Genomic DNA, 24140 nt, shown 5'->3' on the forward strand with positions numbered 1-24140 from the left:
GATACGCAGTGCAGTGGAATCCTGCCTTCGATAACACAGTAATGATGCACATGAGATTGTGTAGCCAACTTCAGACTAGCACTGTAATGCGGCACATAGATGGATTAAATGTATTGGCAAACAGGCAGACAGGCAGGAGGCTCCAAGTGATAGATACCCAAACTTTATCTGTTTACTGTCTCTCAGGTATGTCAGGCAGGTGAGCAAATCCCTCCTCAGCCTCTATTTTCTATCAGCCATATCTCAATGTCCCTCTCTAACCTACAGTAAGCTCTGATGAACTACGACTGATGTTATAGAACAGGGCTGCCCAAGGTGGAAACCCCTCGGGTGAAAGTCAGACATCGAAAGAAAGAAAATCCCTCTGTTCTGGTTTGATACAAGGAAGTTTCTGCACTCGGTTTGTTTTTAATAGAGGCATAGCATCAGGACTGCTTGTCAGAAACTCAAACTGCACAAACAAATAACTGCCTTTTACCCTGTTTTATTCGGGTTTTTTTTGGTTAATCAGTTTCATCCGTCAGATAATTGTGTGTTTGGATAACAGGCACGCTGCTAAAGCAGCTATTATGGTAGTTTTGCAAAAGAGACTAATTCAAACCATCATCGTTTCTGCTTCCAACTTTTGGCTACTACTTCCTCCAAACAATTTTCAGATGAATACTATGACAGCATTTCATGCACAAAGCACACAAAATACACACACGAATGCACTCATATTTTAGATAATATTGGCAGAGGGTGTTTGAGAGCTCCTGTTACGCCTGTGAATGAGCTGTTTAGTGCTTGATGTGGGCTCTGGCAGCAAAACAGAGGCACCTTCTATTTGATGTGCCCTCTGTCGCTGTCAGGTAGAACATAGATGAATCTGTTCTATTCCTTTCTTCTTTGCCTTTGTTCACTTCTGAAAGCCGAAATTCAATTCCTAATCTTTTATCACCTTCTGCCCTGCATCTTACAGCATCTAAAGGTAATTTGTTTACCTGGTTACAGAACAAAAAAATATTTCAGCTCCTCGGCAGCACCAACAGTATACAGATGACTAATGTCTGTGCAGTTGCAAAGTTGTTTGGGAAACGAGAAAAAGCAAGTTTATTTTTGGTGCAATACATGTATATTGAAATTACAGTCATAAAATATTTGTAACAATCCCTCTGCACATAAGCTGCACACAAGCCAGCAAACACACTTTCTATATGAAGTACAACACACACTCTGGTTCCTAGAAGCTGGATTTAACCCATTATGATTTCCTGTATCATCTGTGACTCCTGGTTGCTGCTATAGTGTAATTGAATCTAGTGGTTACTGAGCTGAGTGGTGGCTGGTTGACAGGCGCAGGCCTCAAAGGCAATTCTGCCTGACACTAAGACCCTGAGCCCCATAGGGAGAGTTGGAGGGATTTAGGGAGAAAGAAGGAAAAATATTGATAAAGTGAGAAGGTTAAATGGGAAGCAGTCAATATTTTACTCACCTCAGGCATCATTTCTAACTTTCTACCATACAGATTTGGTGCTGCGGATCTAATTTGAAGCAAAAGTTGTTGTCTCCGCTTTGATTGCATATGAAAAGCTGTTACTTTGCATCATATCTTTTATATTGAATAATAAATGCAGACAAAAAGAAAGTGTTGAATATAACTTAAATTTTCTCCATCTGCCACATGATTACATCTGACAGCACTGATTAGAACACAGCACATGATCATCCTCTAGAAACTAATCTAACTCCTACACTAACTTAACAAAACAAATACCGTACATATGGCCAATTTATCCACAGAGCCCGGATGTTTACCAGCTGTTTGTTCACATAGTTCAGGCAGAAACATTTAAGTTTCTGCATTTCACTGATGGGGTTTGTTTTGAGTGTGTGGAGCTGTAGACTTCAGTAAGCCTTCTAGGGCAAATAGCTGCTTAAGTGAGTTGTCAAAGAGATTGTTGGGCCCGTACAACAATTTTTCCGCGCATCCTTTCCAGTCCAGGGGTTAACGCAACAAATGCTGCCCGGGCATCACGTACGCTGCCACTCGTGAAGGTAAATCACCTCCTATTCCTCTCTTTATCTTTCTGTCATTTACTTTATCCCGCTGAGCATGAAGAGCACCTTGATTTGCGTGCTACGCAGAGATGGGGCGGAGATTTGTCTGTCAAAAAAAGGGAGGGCTCGTGTTTGTGAGTGACCATCAAAAAGTGTATTTTGGAACGAGAGACAGAGAGAGAGAAGTGAGAGAAGGAAGGTGGCAGCACACCAGGAAAGATGGGAGTGAGGGGCAAAATTGAAAGGGGAGAGAGAGAAAGGCTTGCGCTCCCAAAAGCCATTAAAGTTTGATTCACCCACTCCTCACTGTTTGAATAAATCAACCTGTCGTTCCCTCTCTCCCTTTCTTTCAAGTGTGTGATTCCCACCCCTCTGTTCCACCCCCACCCTGCCTTTGGCGCTCTCCTTGCCTCTAACACTCGCTTGGCAGAATTGAGAATCCTGACAAGGTTTTGCTAACATAGGAGACAGTTGTGCATTTTGTCAGTAGCTCCATATTTTGCAGCTGCTTGTGTTTATGTTTAGGTGTTTAAAAAGAAAGACAGACCTCTTGTGGCTTTTCATGGTGTGTATGTTCGCATGATTATGGGAACAATGCTCTGTTGAGAGAAGAAAGAAATTAACATGTGGAAAATATTTGTTTGGCTAAAAGTCACGCCTGCAACCTCACCAGGGCTCCATTCGGCTTAATGCAAATTCCTCAACCATTATTTCCCCCTGTCTTCCTCTGTCTCGATATGCTCCTCCCTCTCAATTCGACTGTATCCCCCTCCTCACTGTTTCTCTGACCGTGGCTAGATTTCCCTTAATAGAGCCTTTCCAATTTGTTCAAATCAGTTTTGGCTGTCACTTCAACAATTGAGATGGTAAGGCGAGAAGCTTTAAAGGAAAACTATGATTTATAGAGAAGTATTGAGGAAAGGTGAGACTGAAAAAGAAGTGCTGTTGCCACCTACATTTTTCTACTTGTTGGTATTTCTCTACATGCAGCCCAGTATATTATTAACATAGTATCAGTGCTAATTGTTTTTTTTAACCATAAGCAGTGCATTCACCTTGTGACTGACTTGGACTCATATAGCAGAGACAACTTTACGCTTGATGAGGGTGATGAACCCTTATACTTAGAATTTTGCACAGAATAAACAAAAAGCTGTTTATTTGTGAGCTCTCCAGATGCGGGTGGACGGACAGGATCAGGCTGAATTCTTCACTCCTTTTCCAGTCTTTACGCTAAGCTCACAGTGCTTACAGTGCTTATTGTTAAAATCATTATTATAAATTTTTTCTTTTTGCCACTATTTTTACTGTTTAATTTACACCTAAGATCCCAAATTTTGCAAAGCTATGTCCTAGAAGGCATTCATGCCTGCCACAACAAACAACTTTCCAACTAATTAATGTGACAAACAGATGTTTAGGCTCCAACTTGCATCCCAACTTCGCAAAATATCCGCTTCATTTTCAGGCTGTCATTCTAGTCAGTGAGATGTGTCTAGCATCATCTTGTTAGGCTTTTCTTCTTATAGAGCAGATCAGCTTTTGTTGCTCCACAAACTGAAGGGATCGAGGAAGGTGATTTTCTTCAATCTAATGTTCTATTTCTTTCAACCATAAATCATGACAATTTTAGTCACATTCATGCCCCTTAGAGGTTTATTAACACTTTGTGTTTAAGACACTTTACAGGCTCAAGGAAGGCTAAACATACTGTGGTGGAAATTCTTCGCCGACCTGGATGCCCTGGTCCCTTCACACCACTTGTAGTCATCATAATCATACGCAGAGTCTTTGGAGTCTGATGCAATGTTGGTTTATTGAAAATCAAAGGTTTCAATAGACTGAGTGTTCTCACGAGAGCAACTGAAACTGAAGTGCCAAGAACTTCCTTTTAAACTGTTTAAAGCCTGGACTTTATCCTTGGGGTCCCACATCTGCTGTCATGTCATGTGTCCTGACACAATGGGTTTTTCTTTGACAATTCTTGCTTCCTCACCAGCCACTGCTCCATGGCACAATGTACATTGGACTACACCCTGATTAGCTTTTCTACTATCTAACGCTGACTCATGATTGATACGTACTCCAGCTATTCTCAGTTTATACACTTTGTACTCTAATATCACACAAATCAATACGCCTATTGATTAGACATTCAAAATTAAGATTCAATCAACAACTTAGGTGGAGAGTCCAAAAAAAAAAATCCACCACAATACTGTTTATACTGTTTTTATGCATCCACACTGCAGCAGCAGTGGACAGAGGCAATACATTTTGTCCGTCCGTCAATCCCATTTTCTTAAGCGCAATAGCTTGGAAATGCCTGGTGGAAAACACTTTCCTGGCCATTATTCAACATTTGTTCCTCACGAGTAGAAGGGGAGATTGCGCCCATATCTTACATTTAGTCAGATACAGAATTGGTGACACTAAACTTCTACACTCAACGAAAATGTTAACGTAACACTTTTGTTTCTGTTAATCTTTCATGAGTTGAAGTAAAAGATCAAAACCCAGGAATTCTGGTGTGATCACAATTTGCCTCATGCAGTGCGACACATCTACTTTGCATAGATTTGATCAGGGTGGTAATTTTGGCCTGTGAAATGCTGCTCCACTCCTCTTCAATGGCTTTCTGGATATTGGTAGGAATTATAACATGTTGTCGTATACATTGAAAGCATCCCAAACCTGCTTAATCGGTGACATGAGTATACTGGCAATGCAGAAACTGGGATATTTATAGTTTCCAGGATTTCTGTACAGATCTTTGTGACACGGGGCCATGTATTACCATGCTGCAACATGAGGCGATGGCAGCAGATGAATGATATGACAGTGGGCCTCAGGATCTTGTCATGATATCTATCTATACATCTATCTAAAATGTTGGTTGTCTGTAGCTTATGCCTTCCAATGCCATAACCCCACCGCCACCGTGGGCCACTCAGTTGTCAATGTTCATATCAGCAAACCGCCGGCAACACGACGCCATACACACTCGGATGAGCTTCTCTGAGACGTATTCTGACAGTTTGTGCCGAGATGGTTACACGTGGTCTGTGATTGTGAGGGCTGTCGGCAGATTATCGGAAACGGTGTTGGAGATGGCTCATGATGGTGAAATGGACATTCAATTGATGAGCAGCAGCTCTGATGGACATTCCTGCAGTCAGTATGCCAAAAGCACGCTCTCTCAAAACTTCCAACATCTGTGGCATCGTGCTGCCTGATAAAACTGCACATTTTAGAGTGGCCCTTTGTTGTTACCAGTCCAAAGCACACCTGTGCAATAACCATGCTGTTTAATTTGCATCTTGATGTGCCACACCTGTCAGGTGGATGGATTATTTTGGCAAAGGTGAAGTTCTCACCAACACAGACAAACATATTTTTGAAGAAAATTTGAGAGAAATAAACCTTTTATGTGCATAAGAGAAGTTTCAGATCTTTTACTTCAACTCAAAAAATGGGAGCAAAAGCCCAAATGTTCAGTTTGTATTTTTGTTGAGTGTAGTTTTAACTTTTATTCTTTGGTGAGATGTTGTCTTCCATTTTATCTGACATGAGACCGATAGACGCAGTTCTTTCTCTTGCATAAGCAAAGTTTATTTTCCCTGCAATCATTAACTAACCACTACCAGCAACCGTCACCGAGGTTCCTCTTCATCCTCGTGAAACTCCTTTTGTCCTCAATCCCTTCCTCTCCACCTCTTGGCTCCCAGTTCTGTGGTGTCCCTCACATAAGTGCTTTGATGTATAATTGAGTTGTGCGCTCGACCGCTCCTTTTCCCCCTTTCTTCCACTCTTTCCTCTACGCCCTGCCAGGACCTAGCTTAAAGAGAAGGTGGGTTAAAAGGGGAGAGAAGAAAAAAGCAAAAACGCACACGTGTGGTGGGAAATTGAGACACTGGCTAAAAGAGAGATTTTGGCAGGACAGAGGCCATTGGATTGTAATAAAGCTCCTTAATAAGAAAAGTGTCTGCTCATACAAAATTTCAGGAGTCCCTCTTGAATTAATAGAATGGTATTATGAAGTGTTGGATGAGGAAAGGGGATTGAGACAGTCAAAGATGAAGACAATCCTTGACACTCCTCTTGTTGAGCACTCCATAACTGGTGTCATGTCTCATCAACAAGATGTAATTTAATTTGACAACATCACTTTCTACTAATTGAGATGAAGAGAGAAATTAAAGGGGAGCAAAATGATGGAAAGAACTGGTGCAGGTATTCACTTTGTTGTAGGACGTACCCATTGCCATCTAATGATCCCTTTTATACAGGAGATGATTACACATGTTGCCATTCTGCATTACTGCTGTTTGTGCTTTTTTTTACTGAGCTATCACTGTACAATATACACAGCTTTGCAGTTCTTTAGTTACAATTTGCTGTAAAAAACAGAAAGTGTAGGTGTTTTTCTCTCTTTCATGTCCGTCTTCTTCCTACATGCAGTACTTTTCTTTGCTCGCTTATCTCGCTGTCCCACTCTTCTCTGCTGCAGAGCTACATGAAGTGATTGCAAACAGACCCCAGTCGTGCGGCGGGTTCGGATCTGTTTGTCTTCCTGTATGTGACTTTTACATTTACTTCAGCTCATTTCACTCCTGCTCTTTTCTGTATGTGGTGATCAACAGCGTGAGGCGTGTACAAGCCCTTTGCTGTGTTTGCGGCCTATACGACTGATATATCGCCATACTTCTCTCCTACTCTTCAGAATTTACAAGATCCACATTAGCAAACATGCCACAGCCCCATTGATAGTTATGTAACACCTGTAATTTAGAAACTCCACTCAGCAGATGTATTAATTCACATAAACCATGAACAGACAGAATGATAGAACATGCTTCTTTCTCTTTACACACATGAAACAGCCCACAGTTAGTGGCTGTCTCATCCGCTGCCAGACTGGCAACATTAGCTTTGGACGTAATTGTAAAGCTACAACTAATGAGCAGATTTTCATGAATTAGTGTTTGCGTTGCTTTTGGCATTGTCACAAAATTAAATAGTGTATTCTATTTCAGTACAGTACACAGGAGGAGGATGTAATATACAAATATGGTTTACTGGTGTGACGGTAAATTGTGTGTGTTGACATGACAGTAAATTGTTCTGTGCCAAAGCATCATGGTACAACAGCTGAGATAACATTATCGACTCTGACCAAAACAGGTGTCCAGGAAAGACTTGCCGTATTGCTGTAATGCAATATGTCCTGAAGGAGCAGATTTGTACTGGCAGATGTGGAGAATAGAATTAGATATCTTTATTCTAATTGTTCATAATTTCTACCAAGCTGATTTATTTTCCCATCACCTATTCTTCTTCGTATTCCTCTCTTTCTCACAATACTAATATACTGTAACAGTTTATAGTGCCCATCAAACACTTTAATCTTATACCTGGTAAGCAGATGGAATTTTAATACCCTGGCTGTCTGGTGAAAGAACAAGATGGGAGTGCTGAGTTTAACCACACACACACACACACACACACACACACACACACACACACACACACACACACACACACACACACACACACACACACACACACTTACCTTTGGGGAATAACCACTGGTCCTCTTCAAGTCCTGGAATAATGCATGGGAAATTAAAGGGTACCTGGGGTCATAGTGCAGGAGAAAGGCAGCCTGGCTGTATGTAGTCAGACGTGTCTGCAATTCCTTGAGGTCTGTGAATTATGCATCAGAAAGGGAAGCATGTATATATCTGCTTTTGTCTGTCCGTGTGTGTGAGTGGATGTGTGTGTGCAGAAAGACACCTGAGCCATTAAGACTCATGGAAGTGGAGCCCCATCTGCCCTCACGATACCCCATGCCCAAGGCTGCAGATAGAAAGAGGTGTTGATATAGAGCAGAGTACCTATAGGACCAGACTGCCGAATGGAGAAAATCAGGGGTACAGAGTTCACAGCCAAGTGAAAACACACAAAAGGCTTGAAAACAAGCACACACCAGAATACAAGGAGAGAAGCAGTGGGGGAAAAGAGAGCCAGGGCATCTGTTGAACAGCACAGAGTGCACTGCATCCCATGGGATGTGGCTGAGATGAGATGGCCTCAGCAGTAAATTTAGCATCACAGTTGGTTTGAGAATTAGATGTGTAAAGTGTACTGTTTCTACTGTTAAAGAATAGCAGCAGGCAGATAACAAAAGCCAGGAAATCAGAGATAAAAAGCAACTAATATTCTGGATAAAAGCAAGAAATCCAAACAATAAAATCAGAAAAAAAGGTGAAGTTTGGGAATTAATTTAATGCTTTTAGGATTCTGCAGAAGATGTGACTCTACCACAGCAGTGTACAGGAAAGATATACAACAATGTGGTCCATCAACACGTACAGACCTATGGGTTGCCAATTAATCCCTGTGATGCATGTGTGTGTGCTGTTTGGATGTTTTAATGTTGCAATCTTTCTGTGTCAGTGGTGGAAAACTGTCATATAGAGATGCTCTGTTGTAAATGGAAACTGTTAAATAAAAATAAAAATATAATCAAAATGAAAAACATAAAGGAAATTGATCCCAGAAAGCAGCTAATGTGTTGACAAGACTAATGCATCTGTCACTACTGCTTTGTTAGGGAAAATTAACACACTGTCAGACCTTGACTCTGATTATTAGACTAGGAAGAAACCAGAGCAACTGGAGGAAACACATGGAGACAAAGGGATGACATGCAGACTCCACTTACTGGTGATGTCAAACTCAAGATGATCCTGCTGTGAGCCCTGAGACATCTTGTCACCATATACGAAGCCCTACACCACTAAAATGTAAATGCTTTAGAAAGGCATTTTAGATCCATAAAGTGAAGGCTGTTTTACAGACATAAAAATTTGCAATCTGGAGACGCTGCCTGCAGCGTTGTAGACATTGCAGATTACTGTAGTTGAGACGGTAAGAAAATAAAGGATCAGTGACTGTCCGTGTCAAAGAACAGAAAGGGCTTCATATATGTTGTACATTTGACCAAAACCTGTTTGTCACAACTCAAACTACTACCAGGAGTCACTTTTTGAGCATGTTTTTCATATAGACATCATATTAACCTCAAACAGATTAATAAAATAATAAAGTCTTTGCATCAAACACAGACTGCTCTTTTGCAGGTTGGTTTTCAGTTTTGGGTGGCCCTGATTCTCTACATTGACGGTCCTCGTCTAAATCTCTTCCCCCGACTTCAATCCATCACTCCCCTCCATTTTAGTTCCGCGTAATTGCCCAAACAGTGTTTCCCTCACTCCTAGTACATTCAAATCAGATCACTTGTACTGCTAAGTGACTGCGAACATAATCCAGCTGCTATGAAAAAAAGCCTCTGCACCACTGTGTAAAATTAGCTCTCAGTATTGTATTATGAGGCTTTGTAATGTTGTTCCAGCTGCGTACCTTTACAGGTGATTGCCCTCGCTGTGAACAGTAAAAGACCAAGAACATGGAGTACACGGCGCTCAGCTAATTGAACAATGTACAGCACCAGTCGACACGGTGCTAATGAAGCTGTGCAGGTCAATGCTCTGCTCTTGGTCACATACCTCTCACATGCAGCCACACAAATACAAGCTGCCCACATACACAGAAATACACGCCTCTATTCAGCTAGTCCCTGATTCCCCTATGTCTTTAAAAGAAAGTGCAGACTGATTAAAGTCAGAGTTTTATGGGGGACTGTGAAAAATATGACTAAATAAATAAATAAAGCCAGTGTCTTGCCCCCCTAGGCAACAGTCGTTTATATGATAATCAGCCCTACTGTAATTTGCATTTAATTCTATTTTAAAAAATGACTTCTTAAAAAAGCAAGAAGTTGAAAAGAACAGGAAAAAATTATGTATGAAAACAAGATATTCTGCAGAAGAAGTGAACAAACTTTGTAAGCATTTACCTTTAGCTGTCATTCATCAGGTGGTTAATAAATGACAGTTAAATGTCAACATGTCAACATGTTAGTGTGTATAATTATAAATCCCTGTTTGCTTTCTTAACATATTATTTTCTGACCATCTCTTCTTCCATCTCTACTCTAATGTTTTAATGGCATCCCTGGAGTTGAAAGACATTAGTAGGGCTCTACTGCACAGTTATTTTTTTAAAAGAATAACACAAATGCATCGCTTGCTCATGGAAGTAACGATAGCTAGTGGCAGCCCATATCACCAGCTGTATGTGTTTTTAACTCACAAAAGCATCGATCAGTTTTGGCTAAATTAAGTTGCTACTTGCATTTTTTGTACAATGAGCTGTCCCAAAAAAAGTGATTTTTAGTTGTACACAAGCTTTGCACAGAGCCAACACCGTAGCGTATGCAAGTGGCCACAGTTATATTTGTGTGCTGGTGTGTCTGCGTGGGTGGTAGGGTTTCTCTCCCACCGTTGAGTTTGTTCGTGTGCTTCATGATGACTAAAACTGAGTGAACAATGTTGGAGTTGGAGCGAGTAAATGTTGAACATCAGTTACTTTTACTGAACGCAGAAAAGATGTTGGAGGAGATGGTGTGAATGCTCATTGAATCGATTGAGGTGAGAGGAGGAGGAATTTTCTGTTCTTGTTCAGCAACTGAAGAGGAAATGTGATGCTTCCAAGGGGACAAATCCCAGCTGTCTGTGTCGCCACAATGTGGAGTTACATTTATGGACTTATGTTGTAGACTTTTGTTGCGGGATACTATATGTCGTATGCTGTACCTGTGCAGAAGTATGAACGAGCCCTACGAGTGTCCATGTCAACTTTGAAACCAGCTGAGCGAGAGGTGGTTGCTTAGACAGTTTGAAAATAGCTACAGGTCAACTCTTTAAATAAAGGTTGAAAACAAGTCTTAAGTTACACTGTTATGGATACAAACTTTTCATAAGAGGTTGAAAGAGGTGGCCCGTCCTTGTACCCTTCCCCTGGGATCAACCCATCTGTCTCTCTCTGGCTCTGTGGATCCCTGCGGCATGCTGGCCTGATTACCTTTACATTTAAACAAACAGCTTCAGCTCTTTGGAGGCAGTCAGCCATAAGCTCAGACAGGGAGGTTGGGGGAGAAGACTGATCAAGAGATAAAGATGTTATTTATTTTCTTTACTGATAAAAGGCCCTGTCCATACATACAAACACACACAGCCTTGTATATTGTCCTCATGAGGACCCTCCGTTAGCTGCATTGGTTCGCTATCTCATAACCCTGTCCTTTAACCATCGCTGCTGCCATAAATCTTACCCCAACCAAAATCCTGACCCATTAATCTGAATGTATTAACCCAAACTCTAAGTGTTATTAGCCTTTTCAAACCAATAATCCATTAAAGAAGTGAGTACATGACAAAATGCCTGTTCTTGGCAAAAATTCCTAATTCTAAAATTCATTACATTGCACTCTCTCACACACACACACACACACACACACACACACACACATTCACGCACGTATTCAGAGGCTGTCCTTGCCTTTCAAAAGTGGCTCCTCTGTCTGTCAGTGTGGAATCATTTTGTTCGGCTGAATGCTTCTCCAGAAAACCGCTCAGCCAGGCCGTTGAGTTGACCGAGAGGAAAGCAGCGCAAGACCAAGATGGAATGAAAGGAGGTTATAATGTGAGACAATTTTTTGCCATCAGTTTCTGTACAATACACAAAGGCTCGCTCCAGATTACTGTATGTGTTGTAGTACGTCTCCCTGACCAGCGTAACAGAAATTCATTGGGTACAGGAGGTCAAATGAATCAGCATGAAAAGGCCAACAGCAGTTAGATAAAGAAAGAAGGAAATGACTGACAACTGTTTGATTCAGACAAAATTGTCAATTTACAAAGGTGGCCTCACGGACAATTAGATTATATTCAGGTCATCCTTGAATTCCTTTCATCTCAGTTGGATTTCTTATTTTATTAATACTGTGCTGAGACATTGTTGTGTTGTAAGTGTGTTTCACGCTTTTTTGCTCGTATCACACCGAAGGGCATAATACAGCCATTGGTCCACAAGAGGATACCGTGTCAGTGTCACATTTTACCTCCTGTATATGTGAAAGGTACGCACATCTATGAGCATGGCCAAAAAAGAGGTCGTGACTAAGTGCAAAGAGTGATTAAGTCTGTGTAGGGATAATGTCGGGCATTGTCGGATGGAACAAACGCAAGACTGTAGAAAAGCAAAAATCATGTACATACCTCAACATTACTTGCGTAAAATGACTTACTTAACACAAAATATGATTTATTTTTTTTCCGTCAACCTAATGATGTTTGCTGAACCGTTAGATTTCATTTCTGAGACCAGCCCTTCACATGTGTGGACGAGCCTGTAGTTGCGGCAGTTCTCACAGGAAAAAACTGGCTAAACTGAACCTTTTGCATTGCATCATTCATTTCCCCCTTTTCCCTCTTTCTGAGAGTAGACTTGATAAGCTTGTGTTTGCAAGCTTTTATCCAAACTTTTACTTTGTGCAAGTTTCATTGCCACCTTTGCTAGCCAACTCAAGTTTAGACATACAGTCTCAGGCAACGTTCTTATCATTGCAAATTCAGTGAGTCGTGTAGAAAGCACAGCTGTGCTTGCACAGCTTCCTCAGTTTCTGAGCAAAACTCCCTAACTGCAATCTATCTTCCAAGAGTGCATCATTCCTGGAATTAGAGTTAAACAACTGAAAGGCACACCTGTCAGCAGATTGCACGTTGTCACTCAGGCAGTCTGTCTCTGAACACAACATGAGCTCAAGATACCACTCTCAGCCTGCAATGATGGCATCAGCCACGAAGGCTTTACCACTGCGGCTGCTAAGATTTGAAGGGTTTCATGAGATGGGTCTCCTACCTGCACCGCAACCTCAAGCCCAGTGTCCACTGAGATATCACAGGTACATACTGCTGCTCAGTGCCACTGGGAACTCATGGGCAATAAATGAAGCCCTGTCAGAACAGTTACCATGAGTGGAATTGTAAAGACAGATGCATCTTTTTTATGAGGAGGCCTGTGTTGTATTTAAAGGTGTTACGACCTCCCTTGTGTCTGAGGGCTCCCTTTGCCACATAGTTACATCAGGGAGCCTACGCTCTGAGGTGGCTTCTCCACACACACACACACACACACACACACACACACACACACACACACACACACACACACACACACACACACACACACACACACAAACATACAGCATATGCAGATGGCCCCACCCCCCAGATGTTTCTGCCGATGTTTCTCAGGTATTTTTAGCCCCACTGGTAAGACCCACTGGACAGCTCAGCTATTTGACACAGCACTTGTGATCCTTGGCATGTCATATACTTTACTGTAATCTAAGTTTAAATTGGAATCTTATTTGTATGGAAGTCCTTATATGATCCACAAACAGTATACCGACAAAAAGACATATACCACATATATTATATGAATATTTATTTGGAGTATTGAAACAGTTTCAAAGTAACCTAAACCACCACACTCTGGCTTCTCAATGGGGTATAAATCATTTTTGTATAGTTTTCTCCAATTTACTGTTGAAACCTCGTAGATGAAGGACACTTAGCTTTGTTTCAATACCAGTGAATTATTGATAAGCTAATTTCAAATGTGAAATATGGCTTTGTGTGTGTCACCTCTATGATTAATTTAAGTGCTCTTGTGATTCACCTGCTTCAGCATCTCTGCCAAAGCTGCACACTGTGAAATCATTACCAGCACCCTGACCTCACCTCTTTATATGCTGGACCCTGTGTTATATAGCCATCATGTAGTTGTGCTGTTCGTATACAATATTTTATGTGCACCTGCTGTATTTTAATTTAAATGATAATGAATTATATTTGTAAATGTAATTCAATTTTTTACTTTTAGCCTTATATTTTGGTCAACATTTTTCTTTTTAAAGGTCCGTATGCAGAAGATGTGTGCACATGGTTACCCTTTGTTTAGGGTTTACTTTGTCTTGAGTTCACATCAGAGTTTCTATAACCATACAGTAGAGAGAAGTTGACCAACCACAGTGGCACCTGGGAGGGACTGGGGCTGTATCGTTGAGTAAACGTTAAGCGCTAAAAGTGACCCATTAAAGTACATAAATATAGTCCAGCGCTAACCTAAAGCAGCTGTTAAACTGTTGATTGGACTCTTGCTTTGTTATATGATGTGAACAAGAAAACTGCTAATCACACACCAAAAACATTTTGCCTGTTGATGACGTGAATTGCTTTTCAGTTAACACCTGTCACCTCACTCACTTAATTGCTTTGCTTAATTTTCTCCTCATGTGCGATACATTCCCCCCACTTCGGTCAGAATAATGCTAATGGAAGTGTGACAGGGCACTACATGTGGGAGGCAGTGATGGAGGGACAGCGGTTGTGAGAGGCAGGTAGTGAAAGGGTGAGCGGCGCTGGTACAATCACATCCCTGCTGGGTTGGAAGCGGAGAGCAGACAGCTGGGGAGGAACCGAGAACCCTGCGAGCAGTGTAGGTGTAATCAAAGCTCTATTGTAGTGAACAGTTGGGTCTTTGGAGCTGCGAGCAGCAGGGGGTCGAAGCCCAGGCACTGCCCCTTCAAATCACCATGTCTTTAACATTTCTGACAAAATAAGAACAAAACCTTGTACTCAGAAGTCGGTAGGTTCGTCATGGCCTTTACCAGGGTGGACAAAAAGTTAGTCAGAAGTAGCATGCCAAAGACTGACTTTTGATGGACATTGCCTGTCAAATCAGCAGGAGGGCAGCTGGATTTTTTTTACTTCTAGCAGCAAGACCTAAGGCTTGCAATCTCAGTTAGTAGGTGAGCTGATCTTGAGTTGGCCTGCTGATCGATCAGTAAGTTGTTCACTTTGTCAATCCATTTATCAGAGTTTTTTTTTTTTTTAGATGTGGTGAGTCGGGAGAGACTCGATACACTCAAAACTCTACGCTGCTGTGATTGGTTGTTTTACTGACAGTCAAATGGTCCCAAACCTTAACCTTCAACTTCCATACTAGGAGCCATACTATAATTAACTTCATCAGGCCTCAAGTTATGCGTTTGTGTCCGGACCAGTGGTAGTTCAGACCAATCAATGTTCTGTGAGGACCTACTGGCAGCTACAGGCGTGTTTTGGGTGTGATGACAGCAAGAAGCAGTAGTTGGTTTAAAAACAACAATTATCTCATTGGTTGAAGTTAAGTCATGATGCACAGTGATAGATAGATGATTCACCCAGTCACCTACCAAGTATTTTTTGAAAGTACCTGACTTTTTCCAAAGACGGTTTCTCAGATGGTTCTGTCTAACAAACCATCTGGTATGTCAGGGTAGTGAATCAGTTCATCTAAATGATTTAAATCACTGGTTGAAGCTCCCTGTTAGATCTAGCTTGTTTCTGCTAGAATCAATTCTCAGGGGATACTTTTTTTGCAATGCAAAATGTATAAAATGTCCTAATAAACCTCTGATCTTGGAAGATGAATGTCACATAAAATGCTAAAAATTTCAATTTTTTTAATATTTAACATTTCTTTTTATCTCTCACGATGCTTTCAACAGCACCGTGCTTACTTCTCCATCGCAAGAGTTGAGTATTTGCATATTTTTTTGGGAACAAATCATACACTAATTTAGGGCTTTTAGCTTGTGCACCTGAAGAGCATAATTTGCCATTACACTGCAGTCTGAGTGAATTTGGCTTCAGTTCTATCATAATGAGAGTGGCACATAAATGAAGTACAAACTTGTTGTTGGACAGAGCACCATCTCTTGCTGTGGTGACTACACTCCCTCAAGGACTCCTGGAGGAGAGAGCTGACATTTAGCCACTGGAATCCATTACACTCGCAGCTCCAGCCCTCTGCGGTCTCCCCAGCCGCTGTCATTCCTCAAGGTCCCAGACAGAAGCTCGGCCATGTAGTCTTAAGGTCTGTCCGGCCTCGACTCTCCAGGGCCCCTGAGGTCTCCCAGGCACGTAGAACCTGAAACTTGGACCCGAGGAGACGAGCACTTCGCTGCTCTTTTCAACCCAGGCAGCAGACCGTACAGGAGAGGCACAGTTAAAAGGGAATAGGGACCCCCTTCTTTATTACAAGTGTCTCATGGCCTTCACTGACAAGCTTTCCCTTTGATTTACTCATATCTGTATTATCGCTTTCTTTCTCTTCTCTCACTGTCTTTCTTCCTCTCAGTCTTTTATTTTGAATGTCTTTACAACCTGTAGTCTGTCATTTTCTCTCTCATGGGTTAGAAAGTAATCAGATTCATGCACTCTATTTGTATTTTATCTTTTAGATCCTTATGTTCAAACAACACCCTATACACCATTGGCAGTAGTACAGGCTTATTTAAAGTTCATTGGTAAAGTTATTGTTCCAAATTCTTTATTTCCAAATCCATCTACCTTTGTTAGTTAGGTCAGAACGCATCAGAAGTCTACATCTCTGACTGTTTTGTTTATGGTTCACTGTGGGAGCCACTCAAGGATACCGTGACTTCTCCTCATGCACTGAAATGGTGATCTTTAATTGATTGTGTTTTGGAGCAGATTTTTTTTTTGCAAGCATCTCTCTCTATCTCAGAGAAGAATCCATAACCAAAGCAGACTGCTAGCATCATGCTTGATAGGAATGGTGTTCTATTAACCAAGGTATGAATGGCACTAAAGCTTCCACCAGATGTATGATGGTGGTGTGATACGGAATGCAGCATTCAGACCAAAAAGTTCAATATTTGTCTTATCAGATTAGACATTTCTTTTTGTCTTATGCATTCATTTTTAAAGATCTCATATTTTAGACCTTTCCAGTGTTATATTTGCAGTTTTTATATCCAGAAGATGATATATTTTGGGGGTTTTAAGCACCAGAAACCATCTCATTATAGTTTTACATCTTCTTTTCTTAACGTCTCTCTGTGGAGCTCTACCAACAACGGGCTGTTTTGTGCCTGTGTCTTTAAGGCGGATTGACATCAGTGACCCTTTTTTTTGATTGGCTGACTATCTTCTGAGTGATGCCCAGGATAACCACAGGTTGTCTTTGGTCTTGTAGATTGCTAGCTCCATGATTGAATGACTGCTCTATGTTTTCTTTCACATTAAATGTTGGACAGCGGGATGTGCAGAGGGCCATGTGGCGTATGACATGAGCAAGAGTCATCACAAACTTGTAGAAAGCCAAATGATACAGTTTCTGAATACAGGCTGTGTACATTTGTCCATGGACTGAGCATTTTGAGACTTTCACAGTATTTATGTAGCACCTACACCTGCTTTTTATTCAGAAAAGAAATGGAAATCTGAATTTACACAACATGGGACCCTTAAGTGCTGTTTGGCAAGGTTGTGTTGAGCTGTTATGTTTGACCTCTGATGTGACTCCCTTCTGGTCATGCTACTGTAGAGGTCTGACTGATGTTATCCTGCAGAGATATCTATCCCTCTGGTGGCTCTGACTTCCCTGTAGAGTCTGAAGCTCCGTCAGAGGGACGTTTGGCTTCTTGTTCACTTGCCTGACTAAAGCCCTTCTTGTCCATTTACTAAGTTGGCTAAAGCACCAACTGTGAAAATTCATGGTGTTACCAGACTTCTTCCTTTTCTCAGTGATACCCATACTGCTCACCGGAAGATGTATGGATTCAGCAATTTTATGAACCCTTCCATGCATCAGTGCCGCAACACAAATCTGTCCACATCCAGATTTTTCTGACTATTGGACTTTAAGGGTTTTCTTGCTCTATTACTATATGTACTATGAAATGTGGAACATTGTTTATAATCGTAAAGAAATGTCCCAATATAATAATGTGCCTCTTATTCATGTGCAGTCTTATTTTCTCTCAGGTAGTATTTGATCACTTGCTGGACAAAATTCAATAAGATTGTCAACAACAAAAAAATAGCTGCTAGTATAATAGCCAATAGCCTGCATATCTAGATATATTTAAGCATTTTGCTTTTCATGATTAATATGCAGATTTTTTTTTTTTATATGGCATCATTATTATTGAGACAAAATTTGTTTTCATTTTTAGTCAGGTTTACGACAAAACAATGGATCTGACTTGTCTACCAAAAACACAGTAAGCTCTTCCTTTAAATATCCGTCTCTCCCCATATCTGTCAGCAGCATGCGTCTGCTCTTCTCCTTCCATAAGTAGCAACTCTCAGAGGGAGAAGAGGGTGATTCCTGCCGTGCACTTCAGATAAGACACAGCAGGGAACTCTCTTCATCGCTCTTCAACCCTCTCGCCACTTAACATTCTTCTCCCCAAAGGAAATAGCCCCCATTTATTCAAATGCTACAAAGAACTGTCAAGGCATATATGCAGGAATATGAGCCATGACTAACCAATTGGCTTTTGCACTTGTGAAGGAATAGGTAGCAACATATGGAGTGCTTTTCATCTAGCGTGCAGTGATATCCAGTATCCAGGCCTCGGGTAGTTCCAGTCTTTGCACCGTATTGTTTATTGTGTGTCTCATTTATGGAGAAGTGATTGGATTGTCTTATAGGTTAATAAAAGCAGAGGGATTCATTGCCAAGTATTTTGCGCCTGGTCAACCACATTGACTTCACAGGGGTCCAATCAATTGCCTGATGGAAAAGCTATTGAGACCCAATGGAAGGTACAAAAGGCCAAGAAGAAGCTTGTATGTGTGATGGCTCTACGCTCACTGATGAGCTCCACAGTGAGCTGCTAAGCAAACTTTACTGGCTGGAGGGCCCTCTGTAGTGGTGGACTCCTGTAATACAGAGAAATTCATCATGTGGAGCTGACAAGCTACGGTAACTTTTTAAATAGGTTGCTTTATTGTTTGGCTCTTTTAGTATGAAAACGCGCTACTTATGCAAAGTGAGCATGATGACCTTCATAGCCAAAAGAGAAAAGAAGCAGATCAGGATGATTAATATGAATGGCTAACGGTCATATTCAGAGTCTGCTTGCGGGGAGAGATGAGAGATTCCAAACTCTAATAACAGCTCAGATCTGATCTTCACCCGCACACAGTGAAGCCTGCTCACCTCTGAAGCACCACACTGGTATGCTGACACACACGGATGAGAGTTGGTCATCTGTGCTTCTCAGCAAAGCTTTGAACTGTTGTTGCCTGAACTGCTTTGAACACTGTGCCTCTGTCAAATCTGGAAGATCAAAACGGCTGCTTGTGTATGTGTGTGCGTGCATGTTTACAGATTTGAGGAAGAGCGTGAGACGTTATTTACTGAACCTTGTGGCGTTCGGTGTTAATGAGTTATTGTTTTACAGGTTGCTGCGTAGAGAGATAGAAACTGGCAGGCTTCAGGGGAAGAAATTGATATGTCATATCACATAGTTTCTCCACACACACCCCGATCTCATCCTCACACGCTCTTCCCCTTTCCAAAAAGAGATACACACACACTCACCCAATGCTCAACTATCAAACTGCCTCCTTGACATCAAAGCAAAGTTGATAATGTTGATATCCATGCCAGACACACACACACACACACAGGTACATCAGTGCGCACACACAAAGCAGCAAAAGTGGTAATATTTAATTAATTCACCTAGAGTTTGATTTAGTATACTTTCATCCATTTAATGTGTTTCTGTGCTGCAGTGTCATGCTGCAGGCTGTGAGGTACCTTTGGAGGTGTTTCCAGGTTTCTCATAAGCAGACAACTTGACAAGCATAATAAATATATCAGAGAAATACAGCTTAGATGTTTATTCAAATGCAGTTATTGTTGTGGGGGAAGGGATTTGTTACTCTGTTCAGCAATTATCGATGAGGTTTGTTTCAGCTGCACTCAAAGTGCTGCAGTGGAGCTTCTCGGTGACCAAAGCAGAACATTGTTATTTTAGTTGTTTTTTTTTTTTTTTCTGCAAGAAACATTTTCCTTTGTCAGTAATAGGGAATTTCTGCTTCAGCCACAGCATTTAGGGAAAAATAATATTAACCTACGGTAAGTTCCAGACAATCAGGAAAAATCCTGATCAGTAGCAATGAAACTTCCAAACCTGGCATTTTAAATTTAAAATACATTTCAGTCAGGACCTCTTTTGTCAATGTAGGCTTTTATTGCATGACAGTAATTTACATTTGGAGGCATCGCTCTGTTTTGGGACCTCCCTGCCCTCCCACTTGCTTACGTTGAAAGCCTAAGACGGGGAGAGCACACCTGCCTGTCCTTCCATATCCCTACATGGAAGAATAAGGCCGTGAGAGCAGCAGCAATGACCGACAGAACAGAGCAGGCATCAATGACAACAGAAATTACTTTGATTAAATCAGATGCAGCATTAAGGGAGGAGCTGGGTGGCGGTGGGTGAAGCAGCTTAAATAAGGAGCCCTGTTTGAGATTTGCCAATGAATGCTGAGCTTCAGCTGATGTGGGCTGGTCTCTGGATCAGCTGTTGAGCTAAGCTTGACTTTTTCAGTCTTGGAAAGTGAATTTTTTTTTTTCTCTTGACTCAAAACACCTCACTGAGCTCATTGCTTCATTACTGACACATTTCTGAAGCATCTGAAGAGTCTCTGTTGCCAATGTCCAGAGTTTGACACAAAATTTGGTGTGCCCCCTCTGCTCAACTTCATGGTGAAATTGCAAATTTCCCACATTTTCCCTGTTCCATGTGCATTACTGTGCTGCGTTCTTTGTATGCACAACAAGAACAATCTCTGACCTTTTTGATCACCTCTCATAAATCTCAGAAATGACCTGTGACCCCTTAAAAACCTGTTGTTCTGTTGCCCCCCTTTGGCATCGGTTGCTGTATTTTAAATCACATGTGGCATTCTGGCTACAACAAACAAATGTGTTCAGCACTGCTCATGTTGTGTAGAGAACAATTAGAGAACGCAAAAGGGGGGAAACTGAGTAGGAAGAATAACAAAAGCAGTAAGACTGATGAGGTGTGTGTACAGTAGCTGTATAAATTCCTCTAGACAAAGTCAGTTAGCCTCACCTCGCTGTCCTGTTGTTGTGCTCTCTGGGTGAAAGCCTCTTGTCCTTCAAAGCATCACAGTGTTTCACATACACACACATTTTGTCACATAAAAAATTCATTATTCACATATATGTTCACACTGTCCAAACTAACGTGCACATGTTGTAACACAAGATTTACACAGTTTTATTGACACACTAAATCCGTAGCACAAATTGACACACACACACACACACACACACACACACACACACACACACACACACACACACACACACACACACACACACACACACACACACACACACGCACGCCCGCACTCAAATGTACCTCCACACTCCCCTGACACCAGCGCAGACAGACTGTGGGGTCAACCGGTCTTTTACCATGTCACTTTAGCTTTGGCTCAGGGCCCAGCTTCAGTTCAACACCATGACCTCCCCATGTGGTCACACACTCCCCTGCAGTAAACAAGGCCACACACTCTAGGCTGCAAACACAGGTGAGTGTGTGACTGACGAAGAGAGGGAGAGAATAGTGGCCTCATCCAAGCGTTTCTGTCAAGCAGTACGTCTGGATATTTCCCATTCTCCTGCACAACCTTTTTTTTTTTTCCCTTGTATCTGCAGGCATTCTCATTCCTTAATAATTCTATGTGTGTGGCTGTTTTGAGATTAAATTCCAATTAATGAGGATGTTCCTCAAATTCATAGACCAGTTGCTCTGCACTACCTGTGGACTCTGTTTCTTTCTGTGGCCTCTTTTGTTTCCTCGTGCCATGGCCAAGACAAATGGCACTCTGATATGGCATTGTGCAGACTTCCTGCCCAGTTGCTTTTTGATTGCCATGGCAAGTTTTTTTTGGGCAACAAGGATAGGAAGCACTCATTCTGCCAAATTGAGATGGCATAAATTTGTCTGGTGTGCCAGCTCGGTATGGTCACTCCTCTGAAACACTCTTCATGCACATGACGTGATGAGAAAAGTTGAGCTCAAAATGACAGTGTGCCCATTATCTTTGCACATCTGTATCAGTTTAGGTTCCATTTGCAGGAAGTTTAAAGGAGCTTTACTCCAATTTTAATGCTTCTTCTGAACAGGAATGTCAATTAATCTTTTTTAGAACCACAAAAGAATCATATAATATCATGCAGAATGGTCAAAAGGTTCATTTGTATAACGACTGCTATGTGGCTTCAATATTTGTCTTATATCCACTGCTGCTTCTCTGACACACAGCCCAGCTCGATACTATACTCCTATAGTCCTCATTGGATGTGTGGGTGTGAGTAAATGATAACTGTACTTTTATTTGGGGAAACTATTCCTTAAAGGGAGAAGTGAAGAACTTGTGACAAGGACACATCCAGAGGCAGTTGGATTTCCTCGTGTTGAATCTTTTGTCCATCTGTTGTCTATGATAAATCATGACAACAACTGTGTGTGCTCTACCATTTGTCATTTTGGGATACTGAGCAGCCATCTTAATTACTGTTTGTATTTATCCACACTGACCAAGAATACATTGTTTTTGCAGCCGTGGTTTTGGGGAGGAGCTCCGGAGGATGAATATGAACATTCACTGTCACAACTGGGACACTATGTTCAAAAATTCTGACTAAATGACATTATCATCCGCAGCTCTGTAGTTAGATAAGTATTTTCTGTAAACCACATACAGGTCAGAAGTGTAGTCACTACTTCAGCAGTGGTATTCATCTTGAATATTTCTGACTGTAATAATGGAAGAAAATATTTTCCATCTGTGTAAATCAGGTCATGAAGTTGGATCATGACTGTCTTGATGTTTGCATGTACTCACTGCTGTGTGTGTGTGTGTGTGTGTGTGTGTGTGTGTGTGTGTGTGTGTGTGTGTGTGTGTGTGTGTGTGTGTCTTTCTTTCAGAACACACCTGTGGGCAGGTCAGTTTTCATGGTGAATGCCACAGATCCAGACCAGGGCGTCGGAGGCAGTGTTCTCTTCTCTTTCCAGCCACCATCTCTCTTCTTTGCCATCGACGGGGCCCGAGGCATAGTCACTGTCATCAGATCTCTGGACTATGAGACAACGTCAGCCTACCAGCTCACTGTCAATGCTACGGTCAGCACACATATCGTACCTTAGCAAACACCCAATACACTTGGCCAAACTAGTGGTCACGCACAAACTCTTCTGATGTTTTTGTTTCTATCAGGATCAAGACAAAGTGAGACCTCTATCTCGGCTTGCTAACTTAGCAATCACCATCACTGATGTCCAAGACATGGACCCCATATTCACCAATCTGCCCTACAGTACCAACATCGAGGAGGACATCCCCCTGGTCAGTAATACTGTAATGCATCACATGCCCACAGTTTGTATCCTGTTCATGCAGCTTTTATGTGACACCCCTGTAATCTTCTCATATTTTTCTTTCTATCCTTCACTGATACCAGCATGTTCCACTTATCTTTCACCTCATTACTCATCTCCAGCTCCACCCGTCCCGTGTTCGCGCTCTTCTTTGATTATTCAGGAGGTATACTGAGCAGGCACGAGAGAAATACGGTTAAAAACGATGGCCGGACCTCTCATCCTCTTCCCTGAGCTTCCCCTCCAGGAACCCACACACGCACAAACTCAGCCTGGGGGCCCTGCATACAGCACTGCAGGTGTTGGAGATTGTAATTACTGCAGGAGATTTACAGTCCTGCTTCAGTGATGTGAGGCCTCTCGCAAAGGTCACCGGGGCTATAGGATTTATGCAATCTCATGTGCTCCTACTGTTGCACGTGTATGAAGTATGAAGTCTGCGTATCGCAAGTCCTCAGCAGCAGGGTCTCCCCGTGACCTTACCTTTGTCTTTATTACAAGTAGGTTTATAATGGCTATCTAATCCACTGAGTGTCTGCTTCCCAGAACCTCATTATGCTCACTGCTCTGACTCAGCCCCTGAAGTCAGCTCCCAGGTGGCTAATGGTCCAGCTATTGATGTTTCCACTTGTAGAGAGGGAATTACAAACACAGGCATAATAGTGTCCGTCCTTATTTCTGTTTCTCACTCTATCAGTTTTCATTGTGTCTCTGCCTGAGTCTCTCACCCAAACCGGCACCCCGACTCACACAACCACCCGCACAATCCCCCGTCCCCAGCCTGTCCGCGCCGTAGTAGAAATGTCAAGTGCTACATTTGCATGCATATTAACGGGGCATGACG

At 41.9% G+C, this 24140-nt stretch overlaps 1 protein-coding gene across 1 annotated transcript in view; it reads left to right on the forward strand.

The window, feature by feature from the left end:
- cdh23 (cadherin-related 23) overlaps window positions 1-24140 on the forward strand; it is a 174569-nt gene that overhangs the window by 49214 nt on the left and 101215 nt on the right. The window contains exons 7-8 of the mRNA XM_069145115.1: window positions 22847-23041; window positions 23136-23264. Of these exons, the coding sequence (XP_069001216.1) occupies window positions 22847-23041; window positions 23136-23264 (324 nt within the window). The remainder of the gene's footprint in view (window positions 1-22846; window positions 23042-23135; window positions 23265-24140) is intronic.

Source organism: Embiotoca jacksoni, unplaced genomic scaffold (genome assembly GCF_022577435.1).
Source record: "Embiotoca jacksoni isolate LCO1_2020_lvr unplaced genomic scaffold, fEmbJac1.0.p SCAF_12, whole genome shotgun sequence".
NCBI lineage: Eukaryota > Metazoa > Chordata > Actinopteri > Embiotocidae > Embiotoca > Embiotoca jacksoni.